This window comes from Chiloscyllium punctatum, chromosome 1, assembly GCF_047496795.1.
Source record: "Chiloscyllium punctatum isolate Juve2018m chromosome 1, sChiPun1.3, whole genome shotgun sequence".
NCBI lineage: Eukaryota > Metazoa > Chordata > Chondrichthyes > Orectolobiformes > Hemiscylliidae > Chiloscyllium > Chiloscyllium punctatum.
Window position 1 is genome coordinate 45,922,352 of NC_092739.1, and position 15,867 is coordinate 45,938,218.

General features: G+C 39.9%; 2 protein-coding genes across 2 annotated transcripts in view; one reads left to right on the plus strand and one right to left on the minus strand.

The window, feature by feature from the left end:
* The window catches only part of LOC140460210 (uncharacterized), a 151,696-nt gene that overhangs the window by 114,597 nt on the left and 21,232 nt on the right, over window positions 1-15,867 (plus strand). The gene's annotated exons all lie outside the window — the stretch shown is intronic.
* Window positions 1-15,867, minus strand: part of LOC140460372 (cytokine-dependent hematopoietic cell linker-like) — a 122,935-nt gene that overhangs the window by 56,301 nt on the left and 50,767 nt on the right. The window contains exons 4-5 of the mRNA XM_072554911.1: window positions 14,220-14,263; window positions 3,232-3,409 (exon numbers count right to left, since the gene is read on the minus strand). Coding sequence (XP_072411012.1) covers window positions 3,232-3,409; window positions 14,220-14,263 — 222 coding nt within the window. The remainder of the gene's footprint in view (window positions 1-3,231; window positions 3,410-14,219; window positions 14,264-15,867) is intronic.

Consider the following 15,867-nt stretch of genomic DNA (forward strand, 5'->3'; position numbering starts at 1 on the left):
GGTTTAAAACTTGGCTGAATAATTGCTCAAATTGAGCTATTACTTTGTGTTAATAGGCATTGGGCTAAAAGTTTAAATGGGGATCTAAGGTAGGCTGGAGCCATTTTCAAAGGACACCACATTTCTTTTACTGCATTTAACCTCAATCCTGCAGCAAACCTACAAACTCCTCCAAGTTAAATTTACCTTCCCTCTCTCTCTCTAACACACACACACACACACACACACACACACAGTAACATCCATTTTTAGGCACTAGAGGGCAATAGCGTCTAATTTTCAGATAACTAATCCATGTTACGGAAACAGCTGTAAATACTGATATAACACACCCAGCCCAGAAAAAGTACTTTTTCCATCGGATGTTCCACCTGTTTTACTCCATTTGTCTTCCTTCGTTCTTTGAATACATTGATTCAAACTTTCCAAGATGTGAACTGTTTTCCCCCAATTTCATCCACAAATATTTAATAAGTGATGGAAACTTTTTATTTTCTTGGAACGATCCTAGTCATGGATTTTTAAAAGGCTGTCGAAATAACTGCACAAAGGCTGGTATCCGGTCACCATTCATTAACAAATGTACAGTATATTGCCTCTCACCAGCCAGCTCCGAGCCAGTCCCGAGACTGAGGAGACTGTCTAAATCTCCTGTTCATATCTGTCAGCCAGGGCTCCCTGACTGGCCCAGGTTAACAACCCCAATTTAAGATCTCCTAGTCAATGAGATCTACTCGGTCCTCACTTTGATCACTACAACTATACTCCCTTGGCAGGCATTGTAGCAATTACTCCCAGACTTCCAAACACACCAAAATGGTGGACTGGAAAAGGACCCATCCTTCTATCAGTCCTTTCTGTTATGGTATCATGTGGCTCTAATCCTGAAATCACAACTTGGCCTATCTGTCTCCAAACCTCGGACTATCTTCTTTTGACACCTCATCCTGTTTCAACTACTTTTCTTTCATTTAAAATCCTTGTTCACCACCACACAGCTAAGTCATATAATGGTATTATTTTCACTTCATCATTGCTTTCTCTCTTTCCTTCTGCATCAAGTGATTTCATAATCTTGGTAATTTCAACTTCTATCTAAACTCATCATGTTCTCAGTTTTCACTGAATTCAGTGCTCTCATCCTCCCTGAATTTTTCCCAACCTGGGAAACTTTCCAACCTAAACTTATCGCCATCCCGTCACCTTCCCATCATGTGTCACATTACTAATGCCATCATATCCGATAAGGCCATCTCTGATTACACCTTTATATTGCCCTCCATCCTGTTATGATATTGGATCCAAACCCCAAACTGTTTATAGACATTTTTCCAGATTAGTCCAAAATGTCTTTATAAAAGAAGGGCTGTGATAGGAAGGCTCAAAATTTAAATTCTCTAGACTGTCTTGCAAAGTTCTGTGAAGTCAATGGAATGTCGCACATGTACATTTTCCAGAGAACTTTGAACAGGGAGAAACCTAACAAAGGAGGTAATGATGGGGCAATCTCTCCCATCCCAGCACTTCAACTGTACCCTCTGTATGCTTGAGATTGTCAAGGTGAGGCTGCCTGTGTCCTTGCTTACATCAAGGTTCTGTTCATGTACTCTTGACTCTGATTAGAAACATCTTTAATTCTCAACATTATTTCCATAACACTACCTCTCCCTCCCTATCGGTGTAATCACAACCACCTTCAGGACTCTCTAAACTATTTGCATGACTCTAATTCTTGTCTCTTGAGCAACCACAATTTTAATTGCTCCACTATTGGTGACCATGTCACTAGCTGTGAGCTTTTTGGCCTGGAGTTCCCTCATTAGCTCTCCACCACACTTTCTTCTATTAAGACATTTGTTCAAACCTACATCTTTGACCAATCTAATGTTCAAATGTCACTTAAGCAGTGTCAAGCCTTGCTTTATAATACTCCTATGAAGCATTTAACGATTTTTTAATATGTTCAAGACACTGTGAGTTGAATCTAATAGGGCGTTGACAATGTGGGTTAGGGCTCAAAATAGGACAAAATCATGAGAGAAGAAACTGAGGTCTCTCTTGATGGTGACAGCAACTCGCTGCATTATTTTCCTACATGGTGGACATCAAGACAAGAGTCTTGTGGGCAGCAGGGAGCTGCTTATTAAAGGGAATTATTCCTTGTGTCTGAACTGACCTGGGAGGCATGGCCTATTGCAGTGGCTCTACCTGCCTGGGGTGCCTGGGGATATCTGCACCAAACCTGTAAGCAGGACCTCCAGACCTCTGCCCACAAGGTGGGGCACTAATTTTCCTTTCTCTGTCTGGGGCAAATATTAGGGAACTGTACAGAGCAGGTCAGGACAAATAGTGCTTCTGTAGGTGCATTATGATCTTTCAAAGATGCTGGTGCATTCTAGGATATCCTGGTAATGGTAAGTTGTCATGGCTACGACAAATGGTAGAATTGGGCTAGAATTGGATGACAGGTTTGCCATAGGTGTGGGATAGGTAGTTAATGAGATGCAATTGGTATGTTGAGTCAAGAAACACACTGGACCTCTCAGGGAATTGATTGAATAGGAGAGAATCTACTTAGACATAAGTGCACAATTCAGTCCAGTGTAACTGTGTTGTTGACCCATATAGTTTCTATGCACCAAAGCAAAAGTAACAGTGAAACCTTACCCTCTTGAAACAATGCAGAGAACAATGAAAAATCACATTAAAGAGCCAAGCCAATATGGTGAAAAAAATTAATGCAATATTGCTCTTCAACCATCCGAGGCAATCAAAAATAGGAGAGCACACTGATCTTTTCATATCGCTTTAGCTTCAATTACATGGATTTCTAGCCATTAGTGATTATAAGCAATCAGAAGCAAGAATTCCTGTGGATATTTTCTCTTTCTAGTCTTGAGATAGTGAGTTTCATTGTAGTCTAGATTATTTGTCTCCTGAGCTCAAATCTCTCCTCTCGAGATCATACGTTCGACGTTTCTGCTCTATATGAGTCAGTATCACACCATGGCATGTATATTTATTGTAGTCAATATCACCGCCATTTTTTCTTGGGCAACTATCTTTCAATTGTACAAAGGGGGCTTTGACTTTAATGTTGGATAGCAATAAATTGGCTTAAACAAAAGTTTTTTTGTGTGTGTTTTCAGCATAAGTAGCTTATGCAATAAGGATGCTGAAATAAAAGCAAAACAAAGAACAAAATATGCTTGAAGAGCTCTGTACAATTACCTGCATAAACTGATTGCGTAACCATTGGCTTAGCAGGAAGGATTTTCAAATGCCGTAAATCTTCTAGACTGGAGGAAGTGACATATTCATAATCATAGCAAGTTTGCTCATTTTGATGTGCGGAAGGCTGTTCATGCTCGGATTGACTATCAGTCCCCATTCTGACATTAATGTCTGGCTGTAATTACAGAACAGTAACACAAGGTAATCAGAAAAACAATCAATATTTTAGTAAAAGTCCTTGGTAATTTAGTTGTGACTAAAATTATAAAACAACACAAAAAAAAAGGCAAAATTTCAGTTATCCTAAAATACAATTTACTATGAAATAAGTGTTATTTTAGTATAATTTATATTTGTTGATTACTTTTCCAGAGTTCTTATTTCATTCAGACTCAAATTTGCTGCAGTAAAATCTGGTCCTTCAAATATTGTCAGGTACTATTTCCTCCCAATAACATGAGAATTTAAGATTAAAGATGCATGCAAAACGGAGGTTCTTCTTAAAAAATAATCCGAGCGATTGTTTAGCAGACATATTTCGCAGCGTAGAAATAATCAGAGGCTATATTCTCATGTGGACATAATCTGCTGATTTCTGTTGTGACACAGGGTAAACTCTCCTGTTTATTTGAAACCAGCAACACAGAAAAGACTTATCCCATGCAGCAATCTGTGAAGATTCACGAGGCCAAGAATTATTTAAAGTAAAAATTAACAACTTTATTTCTTAAAGTGCAACAGACAATAATTAACTAACAACTATTTACAACTCCGTCCTCTAACCTATCATTTACCTTCCCCTTCCCCAATTACTCTTAATAAAACTCTTAATTAAAATTTACAAAACTTTTTATCTAAAACCCAGGCAGCTTTCAGTTCTTCTATTCGAATCTTCCTGTGTTGTCTTTTCTTCTTTTAGGGATTCTGCTTCACCGGTTACTGATTGATAAAGGTACTTTTAAGAGAGCTATTTCTCAGGCAGTCTTTTTATATGCTAGTAGCTTGGTAGTTCTCCTCTCAACTGTTCAATTTTCACCGGTCATATATCCCCAAAACATTGGATTATGTCATTGGCTTTTAAGATTGTCACTATACTAAATTCAAACTGGATTGGAGTTTGGTATTTTTGGGGGCATAATTTAAACCAATTGGCCTAATTTGAATCTGTTTTGTTGTTTCCAGACAACAGCTACCTGAGCTACCCCAGTAGCTGGAGCACCTGCTGGATTGTATCTTATTGAGAACACTTGGTGCTATCACTGCTAGCTTTTAACTCTTAAAGCGTCAGTACACTTACATCTTCATAACATTTCCAATCCTGTTTCAGATATTTTGATGAAATGCTACGAATTCTTTTAAACATTCGTTTGATTTCATCACTCACAACAATGTTCAGGTTCACCTAGCTCCTTATTTCTGACAAAGAGAGGAAATACATGTAAAGCAATTTTTGGTTAACATGCTTTGTGACTCAACTTAGATGATGGGAGGCTGCATGAAGTGTGCATTACTTTAAAAAGTAGTGAACAAGTGAAATTATACAGGAGTGGTAGGTTATTTATACAGGAAGATGATAATTTTCTATGTATCACTTAGATAGTACTTTATAAGCAGTAGCATGGAAACAGTTGTAACTGGAAGGGTATTTTAATAAAGCAGATTAATGAATATAATTCCAACAGGAGTATTAACTCGATTTTTCTCCAGTTGGGTATGAATGATGGTCAATCTAGCCCTTTGAAGTGTAATTCTTTTGACAATATTTGCAAACTGATAAGTGCAAATCGAGTTGGATGTTCACAGTCTACAAAGAGAAATATTCCCTCATTCACACTTGTGAAGTGGTGATTGGATAACTGTAGAAAAACATTGATAAAAGAAACCCATCCTTTCCTTATTAGATTTCATTAACAATTTAGCAACAGCTATTAGGATTTTTCAGACGTTTGGATCTGAAAATGTGTCCAGACTTCTATGTTGGGAGGAAAAGAAATGCTACAAAATTTGACGTTCTTAACGTGAAAAGAGAAAATTCCAGAAAGGAATAGCAGACGAATTAATATGTCAAATGCGAAGATTGCATGGAAGTGTTACATCTGTTGTATTCAGTTGAATGGGTTTTTGGAGCAAAATCCAACTCAACTCCTTCAAAAATCCACAACCATTCTGGAATACTCCAGTATAATTTTAGCTGGAGCCAGAATTTAGGCTAGAAACCTAATTATGTAAGATTCCTGTCTGGGTCTGTTTTGCTCTTCATATACTGTCAGCATGAAGGTGTTTTAAGGTATGCAAGCTCATTATGCTGCAAGAGTTGCTGCTTATGTTGAATGTATCTGCTACCATCCTTTTTGAAGTGTAAAAATGCACTAAACCTGCTTGGTCTAGTGTGGTAAAGGAAAACCACTTCCTGGTTTCACCGTAAGAGACTCTTGCAGATCACAAAATATAGTTTACTGCACCTTCTCAACTAGCCAATTTATATTGAAATGATAAACATTGTTATAGTGGCTTTGAGAAGACCAGATTTTAGGTCTCACATTGAGAGTCTAAGCTTTTCCTGCTTATTAGTTTATTTGACACTACCATAAAGGATGGTGCTTCTGGCTTTGCTCAGTAATAATCCTTCCAGATACTTTCAGACCTACAACACAAATTCCCACCCCAGGTTTTATTCTTGTCCCTCAAGATAGAAGTGGTCATGGGTTTGGAAAGTGCTGTCTGAGGATCTTGAGTGAATTTCTACAGTGCATCTTGTAGATAGTGGTACTGCTGAGACTGAACTTCGGTGGTGGGAGGAATGGATGTTTGTGGATGTAGTGCCAATCAAGTGGGCACTTTGTCCTGGATGGTGTCAAGGTTCTTGAGTGTTGTTGGAGCTGCATTTATCTAGGCAAGCGGGGAGTATTCCATTACACTTCTGAGTTGTGCCTTGTATGGTGGACACTTTTTGGGGAGCCAGGAGGTGAATTACTCATCACAAAAGTCTTAGCCTCTTGCCTAATTTTGTAGCCACTGTATTTATATGGCCTGTCCAATTGAGATTCTGGACAATCGTAACACCCAAAATGTTGATAGTGGGAGATTCAGTCATGACAACACCATTGAATGTCAAGGGAATTGCTTTGAAGAGTTGGTGGTTAGATTGTCTTCTCTTGGTGATGGTCATTGCCTGGCATTTGTGTGGTGCAAACGTTACTTGGCACTTGTCAGTCAAAGCCTGGATATTGTCCAGATCTTGTTGCATTTGAACATAGACTGCTTCAGTATTTGAGAAATCACGAATAGTGCTGAACATTGTGCAATCATCAGTGAATATCCTCACTTCTGGTGAGAAGGTTATTGATGAAGAAGTTGAAGATGGTTGGGCCGAGGACATTATCCTGAGAAGACACATGCAGAGATGTCCAGGGGCTGAGATGACTGACCTCCAACAACCACAACCATCTTCGTATGTGCCAGGTATGACTGCAAACAGCAGAGAGTTTGCCCCAGTACCCACTGATTCCAGTTTTGCTAAGGCTCAAAGTTTGTGAGAAGATTTGTAGCTCGGGTGCTCGTTGTTGTGGTTCTGTTCACTGAGCTGGGAATTTGTGTTGCAGACATTTCGTCCCCTGTCTAGGTGACATCCTCAGTGCTTGGGAGCCTCCTATGAAGCGCTTCTGTGATCTTTCCTCCGACATTTGTAGTGGTTTGAATCTGCTGCTTCCGGTTGTCAGTTCCAGCTGTCCGCTGCAGTGGTCGGTATATTGGGTCCAGGTCGATGTGCTTATTGATTGAATCTGTGGATGAGTGCCATGCCTCTAGGAATTCCCTGGCTGTTCTCTGTTTGGCTTGTCCTATAATAGTAGTGTTGTCCCAGTCGAATTCATGTTGCTTGTCAGCTGCATGTGTGGCTACTAAGGATAGCTGGTCATGTCGTTTTGTGGCTAGTTGGTGTTCATGGATGCGGATCGTTAGCTGTCTTCCTGTTTGTCCTACGTAGTGTTTTGTGCAGTCCTTGCATTGGGTAGTGTACAAAATCCCATGCAAGGACTGCACAAAACACTACATAGGACAAACAGGAAGACAGCTAACAATCTGCATCCATGAACACCAACTAGCCACAAAACGACATGACCAGCTATCCTTAGTAGCCACACATGCAGCTGACAAGCAACATGAATTCGACTGGGACAACACTACTATTATAGGACAAGCCAAACAGAGAACAGCCAGGGAATTCCTAGAGGCATGGCACTCATCCACAGATTCAATCAATAAGCACATCGACCTGGACCCAATATACCGGCCACTGCAGTGGACAGCTGGAACTGATAACTGGAAGAGGCAGATTCAAACCACTACAAATGTCAGAGGAAAGATCACAGAAGCGCTTCATAGGAGGCTCCCAAGCACTGAGGATGTCACCTAGACAGGGGACGAAACGTCTGCAACACAAATTCCCAGCTTTGCTAAGGCTCTTTGATGCCACATTTAGTCGAACCCGGCATTGATGTCAAAGGCTCTCGCCACTCTGAGCTTGTCTCTGGAATTCAACTCTTCTGTCCATGCTTATACCAAGACTGTAATGAGGTCAGGAGCTGAGTGGCCCTGGCAGCACCCAAACTTGGCATCACCAAGCAGGTTATTGCTGAACAGGTGCTGCTTGATAGCACTGTTGATGACATGCTCCATCACTTGACTGATGATCAAGAGTAGACGGATGGAGTGATAATTAGCCAGTTGGATTTTTCCTGCTTTTTATGTACAGGACATACCTGGATAATTTTCCACATTGTCAGGTAGATGCCAATGTTGTAACTATACTGGAACAGCTTGGCTAGGGGAGTGAAAGGCTATATAGCATCAGTCTTCAAAACTATTGCCAGAAGGTTGTCAGGGCCCTTAGTCTTTGCAGTATCTAGTGTAAACCGTTTCTTGATACCATATGGATTGACTAAAACTGGCTGAAGACTGGCACCTATGATGTTGGGGACCACTGGATGAGGCCGAGGTAGTGCTCTTCCAGTCTCTCGCCTGTCTACTTTGGATTCCAACATCTGCAGTTTTTTTGTCTCTAACCACTTCAGGCTAAAGATTTCTGTGAATGCTTCAACCTTATCTTTTGCACAATGTGCTGGGCTCTTCCATCATTGTGGATTGGGATGGAGTCGCTTCCTCCTCCAGTGAGCTGGTTATTTGTCCACCCACCATTCTCCACTGCATTTATCATGCCCACTGAGATTGGTCTATTGATGTGGGATCACTTATTTAATTGCTGTCACAAGAATTTTTAATTTAAATTTCCAACTTTTCTATAGGAACAGATTTTGCTTAATAATTTTGCCCATTTGTCCCTGATAGAAAATTTTATTTCCTGAACCACAACCTAGATACAGATTGGTTTGAATAAAGGACTATCTCTATATCTAAGAACATGCATATGTATATATGGCTGGGATACAACTGGCGATTTTATGTCCTTTGCTCTTTCAGAGAAATCCCACTGACTTTGATTGGTCTGCATCAAGATTGGTGATTATTAGTTGCATTTGAAATGGTTTAATATGTCATTTATCTGACAGGAGTCTTGGCCGAAGGACCTTAATGCAGTGCTACAAGAAGTTTAATGACCTCAAAGGTCAAGGTATGTGAATATATCTTCAAATGCCGTCCATGTCCTATCAACTACCTCAGACACAGATCAATGCACCAGACCCACAACACTCCTTTGCCAATACTTTGTCATTGAGGATTCATCCAAACATTGATAACTTTAGGTTGCGTTCACATGCTCCATGTCCTTTTTGCCAGAGAAGAGATGCTGTTGGCCACCATTGGAGCTGCCATAGCTGAGGACCATCATTTGAGGCCTGCCTCTCACATCCCAGAGAGACACCTGGATGCTATTTGCCACATAATCTTGTTTTTGTCTTTTGCACAACACATTTTATCTCTGCTCCTGCACACTCCCCCACAAATAGTGCAGCTGCAACCTTTCAAACCCAGCTTTGGAAGCATTCCACAACTCGCACCTCCTCCCATCACCACCTTTGGCAAGTTTACAAGTTTGACAGCAACAACACAGCGCCCTTTCCCTCGTTAGATGCCGAAGTATTCATCAATTTACTATTCAAGAATTGTCCACCCTGCTGAAACCATCAAAGTTATAATCCTTCCACATTCCACTTCTGCCAATCAATAATCCATGCTGATTTATAAGCTGCTGATGATGTGATCCATTCTTCCTCCTTTCCTCCACTTCTCCTCTCTACTTTCCTTCCTTCCCTTCCCTTCCTTCCTTTCCTTCCCTCATTATTGCCCAATTCTTCCTTTCTCCTGGTTGTACAAAAGCTGCAACTTGGTCAGGGCAGTGGTGGAGGATCAGGAAGACCAAAATGAAGAAGAAACAAATACAACTATCAGCTCAGACATTGACACTGCACGTTCTGCAGAAAATAGTTGGGAAGTGGGATCAGCATATGATCAGACACTGGCCATGAGTGGCCTGCAGTTGAAGCAAAAGACAAAGGTCACAGATTCCTGCTTGCCAGCAGATATTGTTATACTTGGCTTCTGCAGAGCACTCAGATGAAGGGGTGGGCTACTGAAGAAGGCAATAGATATGGAAATGAAATGCTTGGTGCCTGATGTCTATCCTTTCTGATATGAAAATGGTGGCAATTTCCAATGAGAACACTTGCAGGCCAAACCCCAATGCAGCATCTGATGGCTGATATCTCAGCTTCCATCGCTTCACAAGCAGAAGTCATTCACGTCTCGACAATGTAGAGGAAGCTCTGAACATGTTTGTGCAACCTCCAACAACTGCCATCAAAGCTGCAGATAGCACTGCTTTAAAGGGCTGCACAGTGCGAGCAACCTGCCCTCTGACAGATCACGAGGTGATGCTGGCCATCAGACACTGCAGCATGATTTGGTCTGCAAGTGTTCTCATGGAGGTCACCATCATGTTCACATTAGAAAAGAAAGGCAGCAAGCACAGCATAAAATCCTGTATCAAGAGGAAGTTCGTCTTCTCCATAGTGCTGTCAATTACTGGACACATGTTTTTTAGCCAATAACCTTTCAAGACTCATACAGTCAGAGTCACAGTGATGTACAGCACAGAAACAGACCCTCCACCCCTTCTTGTCCATGCTGACCAGATATCCTAACCTAATCCAGTCCCATTTGGCAGCATTTAACTCATATCCTTCTAACCTTTCCTATTCACTTACCTAACCAGATGCCTTTTAAATGTGGTAATTGTACCCTCCTCCACCACTTTCTCTGCCAGCTTATTTCATACATGCACCAACCTCTATGTGAAAATGTTGCCCCTTAGGTCCCTTTTAAATCTTTCCCCTGACCCCTTATACCCTATGTTCTGGACTCTAGTTCTGGACTCCACTACTCTGGGGAAAAGACCTTGACTATCCTTGCACATCATGTTTAAATAAGGTCACTCCTCAGCTTCTGACACTCCAGGGAAAATTGCCCCAGCCTATTCAGCCTCTCCCTTTTGCTCAAATCTTCTCCCAACCCCTGCAACATTCTTGAACATTCTTTGCAGAACCTTTTCAAGTTTCACAACATCCTTCCTATAGGCTGGAGACCAGAATTGAATGCAGTATTCCAAAAGTGGCCTAACCAATGTCTTGTATAGCTGCAACATAATCTCTCAATTCCTATACTCGATGCACTGACCAAAAAAAGGAAGCACAACAAACACCTTCTTCACTATTGTATCGATCTGTGACTCCATTTTCAAGAAACTATGAACCTGCACTCCACTGTTTTTTTTTGTTCGCCAACACTCTCCAGGACCTTACCATTAAACGTATAAGTCCGGTCCTGATTTGGCTTACCAAAATACAAAACCTCACATTTATCTAAATTAAATTCCATTTGCCAATCTGATCAAAGTCCTCTTGTACTCTGAGATAACCTTCTTCACTATCCTCTACACCCCCAGTTTTGGAATAGTCTGCAAATTTACTAACCACATATTCTATGTTCACATCCAAACCATTTATATAAATGACAAAAAGCAATGGACCCAGCACTGAACCTTGTGGCATACTGATGGTCACAGGCCTCCAGTCTGAAAAACAACCCTCTGCCAACACCATCTGTCTCTTACCTTCAAGCAAATTTTATATTCCGAATGGCTAGTTCTCCCTGTATTCTATGTTACCTAACCATGCTAACTAGTCTCCTATATGGAACCTTGTTGAATGCCTTGCTGAAGACTATATTGACAACATCCACTTCTCTGCCTTCATCAATCTTTTCTTCATTAAGAAGCCACAAAGGCAACAAAAAAGTAATTTAGCAACATCCAAATCATTCCCTGGAGAGTTTTACAGCTTGACATAACAATGGAAAGCACCAGAAACAAGCACTGCTGTATCATAACCAGGATATATAAATCAGCACCTATCATTTTTATAGTTAGTGATCCCAAATGATACTGTTGGTAGTAGGAGTGGGGTTGTGTAGCTGTTTAATAAATGTTTAGTTGTGCCAGGTTAAGAAATCATCTAAAGCATTGACCTCTAAGACCTCCAAGATCATTGCCCACCAATGTTCCATCACTGAATCCCCCACTATCAATATCCTGGGGGTTACAATTGATCAGAAATTCAATTGGACTCATCACATAAACAAAGTCACTACAAGAACAGGAATACTGCTGCGACTTATCTCCTGACTCCCCCAAAGCCTGCCCACCATTTACAAGACAATGCCTGGAGTATGATGGAATACTCCCCACTTGCCTGGATGAGTGCAGCTCCAGCAATACTCAAGAACCTTGATTCCATCCAGGACAAAGCAGCCCGCTTGATTGGCACTGCATCCACTCCCTCCACCACCGACGTTCAGTAGTAGCAGCTTGTACTATATACAAGATGCACTACAGAAATTCACCAAAGACCCTCAAACAGTACCTTCCAAACCCATGACCACTTCAATTTAGAAGGACAAAGGCAGTAGATACATCAGAATACCCCCATTTGGAAGATCGCCTCCAAGGCACTCAGCATCTTGACTTGGAACTATATCACCATTCCTTCATTGTTGCTGGATCAAGATCCTGGAATTCCTTTCCTGACAGGATTGTGGGTCAACCCACAGCAGGTGGACTGCAGCGGTCGAAGAAGGCAGCTCACTACCACCTTCTCAAGGGCAACTTGGGATGAGCAATAGATGCTGGCCAGCCAGTGATTCTCACATCTCACGAATGAATAAAAAAAATACACATTTCCTGCTGTTCGATGTGATGAGCTAACTGCACAACATATGGTGAAGCACAATTCACAGCAGGCGTGTCTTCATAGATCAATTACCAATTTAGTGCCAAATGCCCTCTGTAATATCCAAGCAATAGTTGATACTGAGCCCCAATTAGTGCACATTATCACATTACTGTTCATGGAAAATTGGCTACCACATTTCTACCTTGCAACAGAGGCTTCAATTCAGAAGTGGTTTGTTAAATGTATTGTGAACCACCACCTTGCAAAAGATTCCTTACACTGATACTAATATCTATTTAAACCAGAACATTCTTACTGGATCTACTTAAGATAAGGGCATTCTTTGGAAAAATGAAATGTGTGTAACAAAAATAATTGATTTGAAGCACAGAAATTACACTGCGGCGAATCTTTGGATTTCATTTTGAAGCCACGAGCCTCTGATGTTACAGGTTTTATCACAGAAAATAACTGAATATCCAGAAGTTCCTAAAATTCTTGACAAACCTAAATTGTTGCAAATCCACTCCTACAGAATATTGATCTGTCTTGTTCACTCTGAACCACCTCCCTTTTTATATCTTACAATTCCTAGAGTTAAATCTTATTAAGTTATACTTTGCAATTAACTTTTCCATCATCAAGTTGAAAGTGCTACAGAATTGAACATATGTCCCTAATGTAGAACACTCAGAAAATATCTTCCCACTATGCCAGTGTGAATTGTTCCAGCTCTAGTATGACTACCCCCATGGTGTGTCTTAATAAAATTATCTATCTGCTGTCAGTTTCTGATGATTAGTATAACAGAATTTCTTATTAGATCTTTCAGTCTACTATAGGTTTAATTGCTAGCCAATGCACTACACAGACCTGAAAACACTGAAACCTAAGAATATGCATACAAGAGATATCAGGGGTTTAGAGATGAGAAAATCAGTGGCAAACAGGGTAGTGAGGGATTGAGGTGGAAATGACAAAGGAACTAGAGTGAGAATAAGGAATAGGAAAAGAGGAGTAAAGTAACGGTATAATATTCAGCAAGTTTATTAGATAGATGTCAATGGATACTGCCATCTCTCCTCCAAAACATGGCCATCTGAGTTCAAAGCAAACATTTACAGAAAAAGGCTAGATATAGTTGCTTTAAAGCATTTCTTCATTACCATGCAGGGACCTAATTCTTTTGAGAAAATAGGCAATTGTGCTAACTCATCCTGTATTACAGCAGGTAAATAATGAAAAAAACAAAGGTGGGATACAAGGCAGGGGTGATCAAATGACAAAGGTGTTGACAATGCAAGTCAAAAGCTGTGATAGTGGGAGAAGTGTTAAAATAAAACCTGGGTCCACAGAAGGTGGAAATGCTTCCAGTACTCTTTCAACTAATTAAGATTAACAAAAAAGCTACTACACAACTTGCATTTGACATTGTGATATACTTCTATGCTATTGACTGGAATTTTGCAGAAGCATGCAAGCCACAAGATGGATAGGTATCCACTTTGACAGGAGAGTGAAGCAGAGTCAACAGTACAACTCATTATTAAAGGCTGCAACACTCTTAAAACAGGTAAAAGCATCAAAAGTAAACAAGTACACAAAAGATGTCGGTATTCATACACAGTTAGGGTTAATCACTTTCATATCACTGGTAAATAGATAATTAATTCAAAAATATTTGTTGATAACTTAGCAATATATTTATCCGTTTCAAAACAAAACATTAATAATACTTACAAATGTTTTGGATGTCCATTTATAGTTCTTATTTCCCTTTGGTTCTAGAAAGTGAAAAATATGGACACATATCTTAAATGCGTTGAATGTTTTGATTATTAACTATTGTAATATACATTATTAATCAAACAAAACTATCAACTATAATATAACTTCCTGTATAATGTAGTATATACTATGGTATTGCAGTCTGGAAGTTCTCAAATCCATTCCCACTCGTTACTTAATGGCAAAGAAAGGCATCTGTAATACAGTCAAACAGTTTTTCCTGAGGAGAAAGCCAATAATACTTGGAAAGGTTGTAAATGACCTCCATTTCAAAGATACAAAACGGGGCAGATCTGTTATGTGGTCTGAGGGGATGATATTTCTGCAATAAAGCTCCTCACATTGTACACCCTCGGGAGCATACGTACCAGAGTGTTGTAAGTTCATGGCAGGTTATACAATTTATATTTATTGTAATACCATTGAGTAAATCTATTGAAATTATTATCTGTTTTGATTTCTGGAATATACATTTGTAGTCAAGAACCCAAAATGCAATCCTGACAGCCCAATCACGTCCCACAGAATTTGACCAATCAGGTATTGGAGGTCACCAGTCATTCAACCTGTTCTTTCAACCAATTACATTCCAGGAACACGCATTTCTGGAATATGTTGATTGGTTGAGTAGCAAGACTATATTTCAAAAATGCGATATACTCCCCCATATCTCCCACATTGCTAATACCCAAACAGGTTTGTTGAAGGTTTGGTATGCCGAATAATCTGAATGATGTCAAGTTGTATTCAGGATAATCTTTCCGTTTCTCCATTTAAAATTTATTGAACATACCATTGTAAGCTTCTAATAATATTTACTTCCGCAGATTTCTATTTAGAATAAACCTTCTTCTTCTTCTTCTTAAATTCACAAAGATGCAACCCACAGTACAGGCCCCAAACTCATCCCAACTTGAATAGGAATTGAACTCCATGCTGTTGACATCAATCTGACCCACTCCTACCATCCACATAACTGAGACCCCGAGGCATCAGAATTGCTGCAGATACAAACACTTTATGTGCACGTTGTAGTTTGAAACTATGGATAAGTATTCTAGAGACTTCAATTTATTTCCATCAAATGGATAACCAATACTGTTCTTGCTGCCTGCTTATACCATTTGTAGATTTACAAATTGATGCTAACCCAGAAGGAAATAAAACATTAAAACTTGCAAATGACATATACTTATCTGCCCAGTTTTGTAAGCCTCAAAATGGTGGTCCAGTACAACCATTTCCAAGTATTATTGGCCTTTTCATTTGGGAAAACTGATTAACTGTATTCAAAATGCACCTTCCTTGCCTATGAAATACTGAGTTGGAATTGATCTGAGAACTTCAAGCTCAGAGGCAAGGACACTACTTACCTTGCTACAAGACTTCCTATGGAATGAGCTAAACTATTTAAAATTAGAAGATGATATTTCTGCTTGGTTATGACATTTATTCCCATGATGGTAACACAATGTGAAAAAGTTACATGAAATGAGGTATGGAGGGGAAGGTAAAATTTCTCGTGGATGGCTAAATCTATATTATAATAAGAAATGCTACATTGGAATTCAGTAATTTAAGAACAAAATAGGATTTGTTA